We start from the raw sequence: 15,274 nt of genomic DNA, 5'->3' as shown, positions 1-15,274 counted from the left end.
AACTCTGTCCCTTTCTGATCTACTCTGCTTATTTTTACCCAAATCGTTACTCTGCTCTACAGCCTTGACATTTCTCTTACTACTTTTGAATTTAGCCGTGTCTAAATCCTCCCACCCACCTTTCATTAGTTAAAAGTCCTATCTACCACCATAGTTATTCAATTTGCCAGGACACTGGTTTAAGTGGAGCCTGTCCCAATGGACAGCTCCCTCTTTCCCCAGTACTGGTGCCAGTGCCCATGAAGTGAAACCCTTGACTCTCAAACCACTCTTTGAGCCACGCATTTAACATTCTAATCTGTTTGTCCCTATGCCAATTTGCACATGGCTCAGGTAACAATCCAGAGATTACTACCCACGAAGCTCTAGGTTTTAATGACAACCCTAGCTATTCAAACTCTCTCAGCAGAACCTCATTCCTAGTTCTACCTATGCCATTGGTTTCTACATGGACCACGACAACTGGATCCTCCCCCTCCCACTCCAAGTTCTTCTCCAGCTACAAAAAGATATCCTTGACCCTGGCACCAAGCAGGCAACACAACCTTTGGAACTCCTGTTCGCGGCTGCCGAGAACAGTATCTATCCCCCTGACTATACTGTCCCCAACCACTACAACATTCCTTTTCACTCCCTCCATTTTAATTACCTCCTGTACCACGGTGCCGTGGTCAGTTTGCTCATCAAACTATTTGGCCGAGGGTCTCTGTGGAGCAATGCAACAGTTCCAGCAAATTATGACGCTGTACGCAATGATATAATTCATTCACGCCATGGAACTTCTTCACCATAATTGCATACTCCATAGATATGCCATTATGGTGGTGCCAACCTGGGATAGCTGCAACACAGGACTACATACATGCTAAGCAGTGGAGGCAGCATGCTACAAACAGAGCTAAGCGATCCCTCAACCAATCGATCAGATCAAAGCTCTGCAGTCCTGCTACATCCAGTTGTGTAATCTGGTGGGCAATTAAATAACTAACGGGAGGAGGAGGCTTCATGAATATCTCCATCCTCAATGATGGCGGAACCCAGCACGCGAGTGCAAAAGACAAGGCTGAAGCATTTGCAAACATCTTCAGCCAGAGGTGCCAAGTGGATGATCCATTTCAGCCTCCTCCTAAGGTCCCCAGCATCACAGAAGCCAGTCTTCAGCCAATTCGATTCACTCCACGTGATAAGGAAACGGCTGAGTGCACTGGATACAGCAAAGATATGGACCCTGACAACATCCCAGCTATCGTGCTGAAGACGTGCTCCAGAACTAACCGTGCCTCTAGCCAAACACAGCTACAACGCTGGCATCTATCAGACAGTGTGGAAAATTGCACAGGTATATCCTGTCCACAAAAAAGCAGGAGAAATCCAATGCGGACAATTACTGCCACATTAGTCTACTTTCAATCATCAGCAAAGTGATGGAAGGTGACGTCGACAGTGCTATCAAGCAGCACTTACTCACCAATAACCTGCTCATCGATGCTCAGTTTGGGTTCCGCCAGGACCACTTGGCTCCAGACCTCAGTAAAGCCTTGGTCCAAAACACGGACAAAAGAGCTGAATTCTAGGTGAGGTGAGAGTGACTGCCCTTGACATCAAGGCAGCATTTGACCTAGTGTGGCATCAAGGAGCGCTAGTAAAATTGAATCAGAGGGAAAACGTTTCACTGGCGTGGAGTCATACCTTGCACAAAGGAAGTTGGTTGTGTTTGTTGGAGGTCAATCATCTCAGCCCCAGGACAACACTGCAGAATTGTCTCAGGGCAGTGTCCTTGGCCCAACCACCTTCAGCTGCTTCATCAATGACCTTCCCGCCATCATAAGGTCAAAAGTGGGGTTGTTTGCTGATGACTGCACAGTGTTCAGTGCCATTCGCAACTCCTCAGATAATGAAGCAGTCCATGCCCGCATGCAGGAAGACCTGGACGACATTCAGGCTTGGGCTGATAAGTGGCAAGTAACATTTGCGCCACACAAGTGCCAGGCAATGACTATCTCCAACAAGCGAGAGTCTAACCACTGCCCCTTGATATTGAATGGCATTACAATCACCGAATTCTCCACCATCAATATCCTGGGGGGGAGGCCACCATTGACCAGAAACTTAACTGGACCAGCCACATAAATACTGTGGCTAAAAGAGCAGGTCAGAGGCTGGGTATTCTGTGACAAGTGTCTCAGCTCCTGACTCCCCAAAGCCTTCACACCATCTATAAGGCACAAGTCAGGAATGTGATGGAATACTCTCCACTTACCTGGATGCGTGCAGCTTCAACAACACTCAAGAAGCTCGACAACATCCAGGACAAAGCAGATCGTTTGATTAGCACCCCACCCACCACCTTACATTCACATCCTCCACCACCGGCGCACCATGGCTGCAGTGTATACCATCTACATGATGCACTGTAGCAACTTGCCAAGGCTTCTTCGAAAGCACCTCCCAAACCTGCAACCTCTACCACCTAAAAAGACAAGGGCAGCAGGCGCATGGGAACACCATCACCTGCAAGTTCCCCTCCAAGTCACACATCATCCTGACTTGGAAGCATATTGCTGTTCCTTCATCGTCGCTGGGTCAAAATCCTGGAACTCCCTCCCTAATAGCGGGAGTACCTTCATCACACGGATTGCAGTGGTTCAAGGCGGCGGCTCACCACCACCTTCTCAAGGGCAATTAGGGATGGCCAATAAATGCTGGCCTTGCCAGCAACACCCACATCCCGTGAACGAATAAAAAAAGATTTCAACAAATTCAAATCCAATTAATTTGAGTAGGGCTGTATGATTAGTCTTGGTTTGAACACAATAAACATGTGGGGTGGCGTATTTGCAACCCGAGAGGGTATAGTTCAAAACAGCACTGATCATTCGAGTACAAAAATGGGAGAGACAATAAAGGAAGCACTGGAGAGATGGAGGGTGAGATTTGAGGTGATCGAGTTATCACTTATTAGCCGTGAGCATGCAGAAAACAAGGGCAGGCAGGCGAAAGAGCATGCGGTAAAACCAGTCCCACCCACCCCTTCCCTCAACAACTATCTGCCCCACCTGTGACAGAGTCTGTGGTTCTCGTATTGGACAGTTCAGCCACCTAAGAACTCATGTTAAGAGTGGAAGCAAGTCTTCCTTGATTCCGAGGGACTGCCTATGATGATGATTAAACAAAGAGCTATTTCTTGTATCCTGTTCAGGAATGTAAAGAAGCATTAGAGCTTTCTCCTGGTGGAATTTGTATTCAATGAATGGATTTCAAATTTATAAATAGTTAAAAATTGTTGAGAGGAAAAAGGTGTTTGGCACAAGTGAGGAAGTCAAGCTACTAGAAGATAGCTTTAGCAAAGGAGAAGATGCAAGAGTTCTATTTGATGCAAGAGTATCAAGAAATGAAAGACTAAGGGGGAGAAATTCACTATCACCCCGTTTGGGACGCTGACTGTCGAAAGTTTGAAAAGGTAATCAGGAAGGCGAATGGAATGTTGACCTTCATTGCGAGAGGGATGGAGTACAAAAGCAGGGAGGTCCTGCTGCAACTGGTAAGGCCGCACCTGGAGTACTGCGTGCAGTTTTGGTTACCTTACTTAAGGAAGGATATACTGGCTTTGGAGGGGGTAGAGAGACGATTCACTAGGCTGATTCCGGAGATGAGAGGGTTACCTTATGATGATAGATTGAGTAGACTGGGTCTTTACTCGTTGGAGTTCAGAAGGATAGGGATGATCTTATAGAAACATTTAAAATAATGAAAGGGATAGACAAGATAGAGGCGGAGAGGTTGTTTCCACTAGTCGGGGAGACTAGAACTAGGAACAGCCTCAAAATACGGGGGAGCCAATTTAAAACCGAGTTGAGAAGGAATTTCTTCTCCCAGAGAGTTGTGAATCTGTGGAATTCTCTGTCCAAGGAAGCAGTTGAGGCTAGCTCATTGAATGTATTCAAGTCACAGATAGATAGATTATTAACCAATAAGGGAATTAAGGGTTACGGGGAGCGGGCGGGTAAGTGGAGCTGAGTCCACGGCCAGATCAGCCATGATCTTATTGAATGGCGGAGCAGGCTCGAGGGGCTAGATGGCCTACTCCTGTTCCTAATTCTTATGTTCTTATGTTCTAACCTGAAAATGACCCATTTATCCTGACTCTCTGTTTTCTATGACAAGTTTGAAAAGTTAGCACCAGGTGCTAACGAGGCGCAAAGGCAACCAATTTCGTCCTCTAAATGTTGAGCCATCAAATGTAAGAGGCAGTCGCTATTGGTTAGGCGTGCAAGAAACATAGGAAGTTATTTGGAGAACTTAAAGAAACAAGATTTTCAACATCCCAAAGGAATTGAAAAGATCAAGATGTAATGATTAAGCCATTAATCTGTGAAGGGAATGCAGCTTACATAAACTCTGACTGCGCAGACTGAAAGAAGCTGAATGCAATCAGGAATGATCACCAGCACAATGAATATGGTTAGATGACTTCATTCATCATTACAATGAATGAAGAGTCGGACATGGAAATCGTACGTATTGAAAGAGTCAAGAGAATGAGCCATCAACTGCAGCATAGATAAAGCAATTTGAAAGTAAACTATATAGCCACAAACACAGCATTGGAAGGAAATCATATAATAATAACTTTCTTAGAAATGCACAATACCAGACTGTATCAAAGGCTTTGGAGACAGTGAAGGCAATGACAATTCTGCAGTGTTGTCCTGGGGCTGAGATGATTGACCTCCAACAACCACAACCAACTTCCTTTGTGCAAGGTATGACTCCACGCCAGTGAAACGTTTTCCCTCTGATTCAATTTTACTAGCGCTCCTTGATGCCACACTAGGTCAAATGCTGCCTTGATGTCAAGGGCAGTCACTCTCACCTCTCATTCTCACTCTCACAAGGACTGGAACTGATGTCCTGGGGGTAACATTTGCTAATGCAGTTCGGGAGTGTTTAAACTAATATGGCAGGGGAATGGGAACCTATGCAGCGAGACAGGGTGAAGTAATACGGAGTCAGAAACAGATGGTAGAAAGGTAAAAAGCAATAGTGGAAGGCTGAATAAACAAAGGCAAGAAACAAAAAGGGCCACAATACATCATAATTCTAAAAGGACAAAGGGTGTTAAAAAAACAAGCCTCAAGGCTTTGTGTCTTAATGCAAGGAGTATCCGTAATAAGATGGATGAATTAACTGTGCAAATAGATTTTAACAGATATGATGTGATTGGGATTACAGAGACGTGGCTCCAGGATGATCAGGGCTGGGAACTCAACATCCAAGGGTATTCAACATTCATGAAGGATAGAATAAAAGGAAAAGGAGGTAGGGTAGCATTGCTGGTTAACGAGGAGATTAATGCAATAGTTAGGAAGGACATTAGCTTGGATGATGTGGAATCTATATGGGTAGAGCTGCAGAACATCAAGGGACAAAAACGTTAGTGGGAGTTGTGTACAGACCTCCAAACAGTAGTAGTGATGTTGGGGAGGGCATCAAACAGGAAATTAGGGGTGCATGCAATAAAGGTGCAGCAGTTATCATGGGTGACTTTAAGATGCATATAGATTGGGCTAACCAAACTGGAAGCAATACAGTGGAGGAGGATTTCCTGGAGTGCATAAGGGATGATTTTCTAGACCAATATGTCGAGGAACCAACTAGGGGGGAGGCCATCTTAGACTGGGTGTTGTGTAATGAGAGAGGATTAATTAGCAATCTCGTTGTGCAAGGCCCCTTGGGGAAGAGTGACCATAATATGGTGGAATTCTACATTAGGATGGAGAATGAAACAGTTAATTCAGAGACCATAGTCCAGAACTTAAAGAAGGGTAACTTTGAAGGTATGAGGCGTGAATTGGCTAGGATAGATTGGCGAATGATACTTAAGGGGTTGACAGTGGATGGGCAATGGCAGACATTTAGAGACCGCATGGATGAACTACAACAATTATACATCCCTGTCTGGCGTAAAAATAAAAAAAGGAAGGTGGCCCAACCGTGGCTATCAAGGGAAATGAGGGATAGTATTAAAGCCAAGGAAGTAGCATACAAATTGGCCAGAAATAGCAGCGAACCTGGGGACTGGGAGAAATTTAGAGGAGGACAAAGGGTTTGATTAGGGCAAGGAAAATAGAGTACAAGAGGAAGCTTGCAGGGAACATTAAGACGGACTGCAAAAGCTTCTATAGATATGTAAAGAGAAAAAGGTTAGTAAAGACAAACGGAGGTCCCCTGCAGTCAGAATCAGGGGAAGTCATAACGGGGAATAAAAGAAATGGCAGACCAATTGAACATGTACTTTGGTTCGGTATTCACTCAGGAGGATACAAACAACCTTCCGGATATAAAAGGGGTCAGAGGGTCTAGTAAGAAGGAGGAACTGAGGGAAATCCTTATTAGTCGGGAAATTGTGTTGGGGAAATTGATGGGATTGAAGGCCGATAAATCCCCAGGGCCTGGTGGACTGCATCCCAGAGTACTTAAGGAGGTGGCCTTGGAAATAGCAGATGCATTGATAGTCATTTTCCAACATTCCATAGACTCTGGATCAGTTCCTATCGAGTGGAGGGTAGCCAATGTAACCCCACTTTTTAAAAAAGGAGGGAGAAAGAAAACAGGGAATTATAGACCAGTCAGCCTGACATCAGTAGTGGGTAAAATGATGGAATCAATTATTAAGGATGTCATAGCAGCGCATTTGGAAAGAGGTGACATGATAGGTCCAAGTCAGCATGGATTTGTGAAAGGGAAATCATGCTTGACAAATCTTCTGGAATTTTTTGAGAATGTTTCCAGTAGAGTGGACACGGGAGAACCAGTTGATGTGGTGTATTTGGACTTTCAGAAGGCTTTTGACAAGGTCCCACACAAGAGATTAATGTGCAAAGTTAAAGCACATGGGATTGGGGGTAGTGTGCTGACGTGGATTGAGAACTGGTTGTCAGACAGGAAGCAAAGAGTAGGAGTAAACGGGTACTTTTCAGAATGGCAGGCAGTGACTAGTGGGGTACCGCAAGGTTCTGTGCTGGGGCCCCAGCTGTTTACATTGTAAATTAATGATTTAGAGGAGGGGATTAAATGTAGTATCTCCAAATTTGCGGATGACACTAAGTTGGGTGGCAGTGTGCGCTGCGAGGTGGATGCTATGAGGCTGCAGAGTGACTTGGATAGGTTAGGTGAGTGGGAAAATGCATGGCAGATGAAGTATAATGTGGGTAAATTTGAGGTTATCCACTTTGGTGGTAAAAACAGAGAGACAAGACTATTATCTGAATGGTGACAGATTAGGAAAAGGCGAGGTGCAACGAGACCTAAGTTTCATGGTACATCAGTCATTGAAGCAGGCAGCTAAGAAAGCAAATGGCATTTTGGCCTTCATAGCGAGGGGATTTGAGTACAGGGGCAGGGAGGTGTTGCTGCAGTTGTACAGGGCCTTGGTGAGGCCACACCTGGAGTATTGTGTACAGTTTTGGTCTCCTAACTTGAGGAAGGACATTCTTGCTATTGAGGAAGTGCAGCGAAAGTTCACCAGACTGATTCCCGGGATGGCGGGACTGACATATCAAGAAAGACTGGATCAACTGGGCTTGTATTCATTGGAGTTCAGAAGAATGAGAGGGGATCTCATAGAAACGTTTAGAATTCTGACGGGTTTGAACAGGTTAGATGCAGGAAGAATGTTCCCAATGTTGGGGAAGTCCAGAACCAGGGGTCACAGTCTAAGGATAAGGGGTAAGCCATTTAGGACCGAGATGAGGAGAAACTTCTTCACCCAGAGAGTGGTGAACCTGTGGAATTCTCTACCACAGAAAGTTGTTGAGGCCAATTCACTAAATATATTCAAAAAGGAGTTAGATGTAGTCCTTACTACTAGGGGGATCAAGGGTCATGGCGAGAAAGCAGGAATGGGGTACTGAAGATGCATGTTCAGCCATGAACTCATTGAATGGCCTACTCCTGCACCTATTTTCTATGTTTCTATGTACTTCTCGTGTTTAAACAACAAAATTCACTAACCCTGCCAGATCGCCAACATCTGCAGAATATCGTTTTATCACCCAAGTCTTCTATGTCAAAGCTGTGAACCACCTTAGCAATGTCTTTGTTGATTGCTTGGTTCACTCTGCTGTTCCTTTTTATTCTGTTAATCAGACGATACAGAAAATAGCCACTAATCATCAGTCCAATAGTTAGCGGAAATACAATCCAGCGAGCTACAATTGGAAAAATACTACATTAAAGCAACTTAAATTAGAATTTAACATGATTCAGACAATTACTTAACGAATTCCTACATGTATCGCACTTCCATCAATTAAACACTATTTTCCAGTAATTTCGATAGTTACAAATTTGGTTCCACTTTTGCCAGCATGCTAGAAGAGATGGCATCATTCAAATGTGTTTGCATTTTGTATATTGGGTTGTAAATTACAGCCTCTGTAGATGCGTACGCCGAAAACCGGCACTTGCGATCTGTCAAAATCTTTGTTCACAAATCGCACGCATCCCTGGGAGAAGGGCTATTTGCCCAACTCCTGCCCAGCAAATGCCCTTAAAATTCTTATGCCTGGTAAAAGATTTTACCATCGTAAGAGTTTTAAGATAGAAAAAATAAATTTCATGACAAATGTTTATATTAAAAACCCTGACTATTAAGGCACGTTTATTTTTAACACTATTAAAACATTTTTTTTCCAAAAAAATAAAAAAAATTCTAAAACATTTAATTTAATTCAATTTCTATTAATTTTAAATAAGTGAGGTGTTTTCTTTATGTATTGTTTGTTTTGGGGGTATTCCCATTCATAGTAATGGGAGCTCCGTACAAACGGAACCCAGCATTATGATCAATGGGAATATTACATTTTGATTGGTGGTCTGGCCCACGCGATCCCAGGATGCGTGTACGATCCTGGAATGCGTGAGCCTCTACGCTGGGTTGTGCATCTAGGCCTCGGAGAGGAAGTGTTCGTTCCTCCGGGACCACCAGGTATTTTCTTAATTTTTTGGGGGGTCGGAGGCATCGCCCGCGGGTAGCCTCCGACCACAATTTATGGGCCAATATGTCAGACCATCCCTACAAACGACAAACATCTTTCAAGTTTGGAGCAACTGCTTTTTGCAAAATAATGTAACTTTAGTGCAAGCTCCATCAATGTTTTTGCATCCATATAATGCACACCACTTCACACTGAAATATACACTTGAAACCAAGGTGTACATTTTATACATAATTGTTTTTTTAAAAACTTGACCATGATTTACACATATAATATGCATTACTTTACAATGGGAATTTGAACCAGAAAACCAGGTGCACATTATAGGCAATTATACAAATTCATTGTAATGGCATGCAGCAATCTGTGTGAAAGGATCCCGAAGCCTAGTTCCGCTGTGCACATTAATGCAAATTGCATCTCCTTGAAAAGAAGAAAAATACAAATATATTCTATCTAAAATCTCCATGAAACATTAACCTTACAGCTTAATTTTAATTAGAACAAGTACTGGTAAATCATCCTGGCTACAATCTATGTACAATCAGTAATTATACTGATTAGAAGCATTTGCAACCATCTTCAGCCAGAAGTGCCGAGTGGATGATCCCTATCAGCCTCCCCCTGAGGTTCCCACCATCACAGAAACCAGTCTTCAGCCAATTCGATTCACTCCACGTGATATCAAGCAGCTGAGCGCACTAGATACAGCAAATGCTATAGGCCCCGACAACATCCCGGCTGTCGTGCTGAAGACTTGTGTTCCAGAACTAGCTGCACCTCTAACCAAGCTGTTCTAGTATAGCTACAACACTGGCATCTACCCGACAATGTGGAAAACCTTCCAGGTATGTCCTGTCCACAAAAAGGACAAATCCAATGTGGACAATTACTGCCTCATCAGTTTATTTCAATCATCAGCAAAGTGACGGAAGGTGTCATCGACAGTGCTATCAAATGGCACTTACTCACCAATAACCTGCTCACTGATACTCAGTTTGGGTTTCACCAGAACTACACAGTTCCAGACCTCATTACAGCCTTGGTCCAAACATGGACAAAGAGCTGAATTCCAGAGGGGAGGTGAGAGTGACTGCCCTTGATATCAAAGTAGCATTTGACCTAGTGTGACATCAATGAGCCCTAGTAAAATTGAGGTCAATGCAAATCAAGGGAAAAACTCTCTGCTGGCTGGGGTCATACTTAGCACAAAGGAAGATGGTTGTGGTTGTTGGAGGTCAATCATCACAGCCCTAGAACATCGCTGCAGGAGTTCCTCAGGGCAGTGTCCAAGGCCCAACCATCTTTTGCTGCTACATCAATGACCTTCCCTCCATCATAAGGTCAGAAATGGGAATGTTCACTGATGATTGCAGTGTTCAGTGCCATTCGCAACTCCTCAGATAATGAAAGTCCATGCACCCATGCAACAATACCTGGACAAAATTCAGGCTTGGGCTGGTAAGTGGCATGTAACATTTGCGCCACACAAATGCCAGGCAAAGACCATCTCCAACAAACGAAAGTGCAACCACCTTCCCTTGATATTCAATGGCATTACCATCGCTGAATCCCCCACCATCAACTTCCTGCGGGTCATCATTGACCAGAAACTTAACTGGGACAGAATTAGTGTGAAAGGTATAGAGGGCACAAATTCCTAAAATGCATTCAGGAGAACTTTTTTAGCCAGTATGTCGCATGCCCAACAAGGAAGGGGGCGGTTCTGGACTTAGTTTTAGGGAAAGAAGCTGGGCAGGTGGAAGGAGTATCAGTGGGAGAGCATTTTGGTGCCAGTGGTCATAATTCAGTTAAATTTAGGGTAGTTCTGGAAAAGGACAAAGACAGACCAGGAATAAAAGTTCTCAATTGCAGGAAACCAATTTTACTAAGCTGAGATATGATTTAGCCAAAGTGGACTGGAAACAGCTACTGGAAGGTAAATTAGTGACAGAGCAGTGGGAGGCATTCACGGAGGAGATCCTGAGGGTTCAGAGATAGTAAATGCCCTTAAAGATAAAAGGTGGCACTAACAAATCTAGAGCCCCCTGGATGTCAAGGGGCATACAGGATAGGATAAAAAAAAATAGGGATGCTTATGACATCATCATAGGCAGTCCCTCGAAATCAAGGAAGACTTGCTTGAAGCTGAGGGTTGATTCACTCTGGAGCATCCAAGATGCTGAGAATGACATAAGTGGCACGTGTAGTGAGTTGGTCTTACCGCATGAGAAGGATCCACAGCCAGCTAGGGAATGGAAGACCAGCAGGAAGAGTAGTACAAAGAAGGTAGTGCAGTGGTCCCATCTGGTCATCCCCCTGCAAAACAGATACACTGTTTTGAGTGCTGTTGAGGGAGATGACTCATTAGGGGAGAGCAACAGCAGCCAAGTTCATGGCACCGTGGTTGGCTCTGTTGTACAGGAAGGCATAAAAAAGAGTGGGAGAGCGATAGTGATAGGGGATTCAATCATAAGGGGAATAGATAGGCATTCTGCGGCCACAATCGAGACTCCAGGATGGTATGTTGCCTCCCTGGTGCAAGGGTCAAGGATGTCTCCGAGCGAGTGCAGGACATTCTGAAAAAGGAGGGAGAACAGCCAGTTGTCGTGGTGCACATTGGTATCAACGACATAGGTAAAAAAAGGGATAAGGTCCTACGAGACGAATTTAAGGAGCTAGGAGCTAAATTAAAAAGTAGGACCTCAAAAGTAGTAATCTCGGGATTGCTACCAGTGCCACGTGCTAGTCAGAGTAGGAATCGCAGGATAGCACAGATGAATACGTGGCTTGAGCAGTGGTGCAGCAGGGAGGTATTCAAATTCGTGGGGCATTGGAACAGGTTCTGGGGGAGGTGGGACCAGTACAAACCGGACGGTCTGCACTAGGGCAGGAACGGAACCAATGTCCTAGGGGGAGTGTTTGCTAGTGCTGTTGGTGAGGAGTTAAACTAATATGGCAGGGGGATGGGAACCAATACAGGGAGACAGAGGGAAACAAAAAGGAGACAAAAACAAAAGACAGAAAAGAGATGAGTAAAAGTGGAGGGCAGAGAAACCAAAGGCAAGAAACAAAAAGGGCCACTGAATATAAAAGGGCTGCAGGAGGGGTAAAAACTAAAAATCATGGTTTAAAAATTGGGATGAAAACACTCTACCTAAATGCACGCAGCATTCAAAATAAAGTAAATGAGCTGACGGCACAAATCAATACAAATGGGTATGATTTGGTGGCCATTACAGAAACATGGTTGCAAGGTGGCCAAGACTGGGAATTAAACATACAGGGGTATCTGACGATTCAGAAAGATAGGCAAGAAGGGCAAGGAGGTGGGGTAGCTCTGTTAATAAAGGATGATATCAGGGCAGTTGTGAGGGATGATATTGGCTCCAATGAACAAAATGTTGAATCATTGTGGGTGGAGATTAGAGATAGTAAGGGGAAAAAGTCACTGGTCGGCGTAGTTTATAGGCCCCCAAATAATAACTTCATGATGGGGCGGGCAATAATCAAGAGAATAATGGAGGCATGTGAAAAAGGAACGGCAGTAGTTATGGGGGATTTTAACCTACATATCGATTGGTCAAATCAAATCGCAGGGGGTAGCCTGGAGGAGGAATTCATAGAATGCATACGGGATTGTTTCTTAGAACAGTATGTAACAGAGCCTACAAGGGAGCAAGCCATTTTGGATCTGGTCCTGTGTAACGAGACAGGAAAAATAAACGATCTCCTTGTAAAAGATCCTCTCGGAATGAGTGATCACAATATGGTTGAATTTGTAATACAGATTGAGGATGAGGAAGTTGTGTCAGAAACGAGCGTACTATGCTTAAACAAAGGGGACGACAGTGGGATGAGGGCAGAGTTGGCTAAAGTAGACTGGAAACAAGGACTAAACGGTGGCACAATTGAGGAACAGTGGAGGACTTTTAAGGAGCTCTTTCATAATGCGCAACAAAAATATATTCCAGTGAAAAAGAAGGGCGGCAAGAGAAGAGATAACCAGCCGTGGATAACCAAGGAAATAAAGGAAAGTATCAAATCAAAGACCAATGCGTATAAGGTGGCCAAGGTTAGTGGGAAACTAGAGGATTGGGAAAATTTTAAGCAACAGCAAAGAATGACTAAAAAAGCAATAAAGAAAGGGAAGATAGATTACGAAGGTAAACTTGCGCAAAACATAAAAACAGACAGTAAAAGCTTTTACAGATATATAAAACGGAAAAGAGTGACTAAAGTAAATGTTGGTCCCTTAGAAGATGAAAAGGGGGATTTCATAATGGGAAATGTGGAATGGCTGAGACCTTAAACAATTATTTTGCTTCCGTGGAAGACACAAAAACCATGCCAAAAATTGCTGGTCATAGGAATGTGGGAAGGGAGGACCTTGAGATGATCACTATCACTAGGGAGGTAGCGCTGGACAGACTAATGGGACTGAAGGTAGACAAGTCCCCTGGTCCTGATGAAATGCATCCCAGGGTATTAAAAGAGATGGCGGAAGTTATAGCAGATGCATTTGTTATAATCTACCAAAATTCTCTGGACTCTGGGGAGGTACCAGCAGATTGGAGAGCAGCTAATGTAACGCCTCTGTTTAAAAAAGGGGGCAGGCAAAAGGCAGGTAACTATAGGCCAGTTAGTTTAACATCTGTAGTGGGGAAAATGCTTGAAACTATCATTAAGGAAGAAATAGCGGGACATCTGGATAGGAATAGTGCAATCAAGCAGACGCAGCATGGATTCATGAAAGGGAAATCATGTTTAACTAACTTACTGGAATTCTTTGAGGATATAACGAGCATGGTGGATAGAGGTGTACCGATGGATGTGGTATATTTAGATTTCCAAAAGGCATTCGATAAGGTGCCACACAAAAAGTTACTGCAGAAGATAAAGGTACGCGGAGTCAGAGGAAATGTATTAGCATGGATAGAGAATTGGCTGGCGAACAGAAAGCAGAGAGTCGGGATAAATGGGTCCTTTTCCGGTTGGAAATCAGTGGTTAGTGGTGTGCCACAGGGATCAGTACTGGGACCACAACTGTTTACAATATACATAGATGACCTAGAAGAGGGGACAGAGTGTAGTGCAACAAAATTTGCAGATGACACTAAGATTAGTGGGAAAGCGGGTTGTGTAGAGGACTCAGAGAGGCTGCAAGGAGATTTGGATAGGTTAAGCGAATGGGCTAAGGTTTGGCAGATGGAATACAATGTCGGAAAGTGTGAGGTCATCCACCTTGGGAAAAAAAACAGTAAAAGGGAATATTATTTGAATGGGGAGAAATTACAACATGCTGTGGTGCAGAGGGACCTGGGGGTCCTTGTGCATGAAACTCTTTTAGAGTCTACCTGTAAAACATAAAACATTAAACCGTGCCACCCGCCCTGGATGACACAGCAGACATTTACAAGGCCCTTTTTTTTGTGATTTTTTTTGTGTTTTTCTTTTTTTGGGTTTTTTTTGGGCGCTAAAATCACATTTTTTCCAGTGCCCCCTATAAAAGGGGAGGGATCCTTGTGCATGAAACTCTTTTAGAGTCTACCTGCAAAACATAAACATTAAACTGTGCCACCCGACCTGGGTGACACACCAGACATTTATAAGGCCCTTTTTTTCCTTTTTTTGGTTTTTTTTTTGTGTTTTTTTTTGGGCACTAAAATCACAATTTCTCCGGTGCCCCCTATAAAAGGGAAGGGGACACTAAAAGCACCGGCAATTAAAACAAATTAAACTTTAAAACGTAAAATCAAATTAAAATTTGGTTGCCGGGCGTGATGATGCACTCCAGTCCCTCCGGTGCCCACCTCTCGCGGAAGGCCGCGAGCGTACCGGTGGACACCGCGTGCTCCATCTCCAAGGACACCCTGGACCGGATGTAAGAGCGGAAGACAGTCAGGTTGAACGACCCCCTCGACCGCCCGCTGCCTCCTTGTGCATGAATCCCAAAAGGTTAGTTTGCAGGTGCAGCAGGTAATCAGAAAGGCAAATGGAATGTTGGCCTTCATTGCGAAAGGGATGGAGTACAAAAGCAGGGAGGTATTGCTGCAACTGTATAAGGTATTGGTAAGGCCGCACCTGGAGTACTGCGTGCAGTTTTGGTCACTTTACTTAAGGAAGGATATACTAGCTTTGGAAGGGGTACAGAGACGATTCACTAGGCTGATTCCAGAAATGAGGGGGTTACCTTATGATGATAGATTGAGTAGACTGGGTCTTTACTCCTTGGAGTTCAGAAGGATGAGGGGTGATCTTATAGAAACATTTAA

At 44.1% G+C, this 15,274-nt stretch overlaps 1 protein-coding gene across 2 annotated transcripts in view; it reads right to left on the bottom strand.

The window, feature by feature from the left end:
- The window catches only part of LOC139263034 (CDGSH iron-sulfur domain-containing protein 1), a 32,333-nt gene that overhangs the window by 8,609 nt on the left and 8,450 nt on the right, over positions 1-15,274 (bottom strand). For both annotated transcript variants that reach the window (XM_070878505.1, XM_070878503.1), the window contains exon 2: positions 8,014-8,210. In XM_070878505.1, the coding sequence (XP_070734606.1) occupies positions 8,014-8,210 (197 nt within the window). The remainder of the gene's footprint in view (positions 1-8,013; positions 8,211-15,274) is intronic.

This window comes from Pristiophorus japonicus, chromosome 4 (assembly GCF_044704955.1).
Source record: "Pristiophorus japonicus isolate sPriJap1 chromosome 4, sPriJap1.hap1, whole genome shotgun sequence".
NCBI classification, from domain to species: domain Eukaryota; kingdom Metazoa; phylum Chordata; class Chondrichthyes; family Pristiophoridae; genus Pristiophorus; species Pristiophorus japonicus.
Note: the sequence above shows the minus strand (reverse complement) of the source record. Positions and strands in the feature narration are given on the sequence as shown.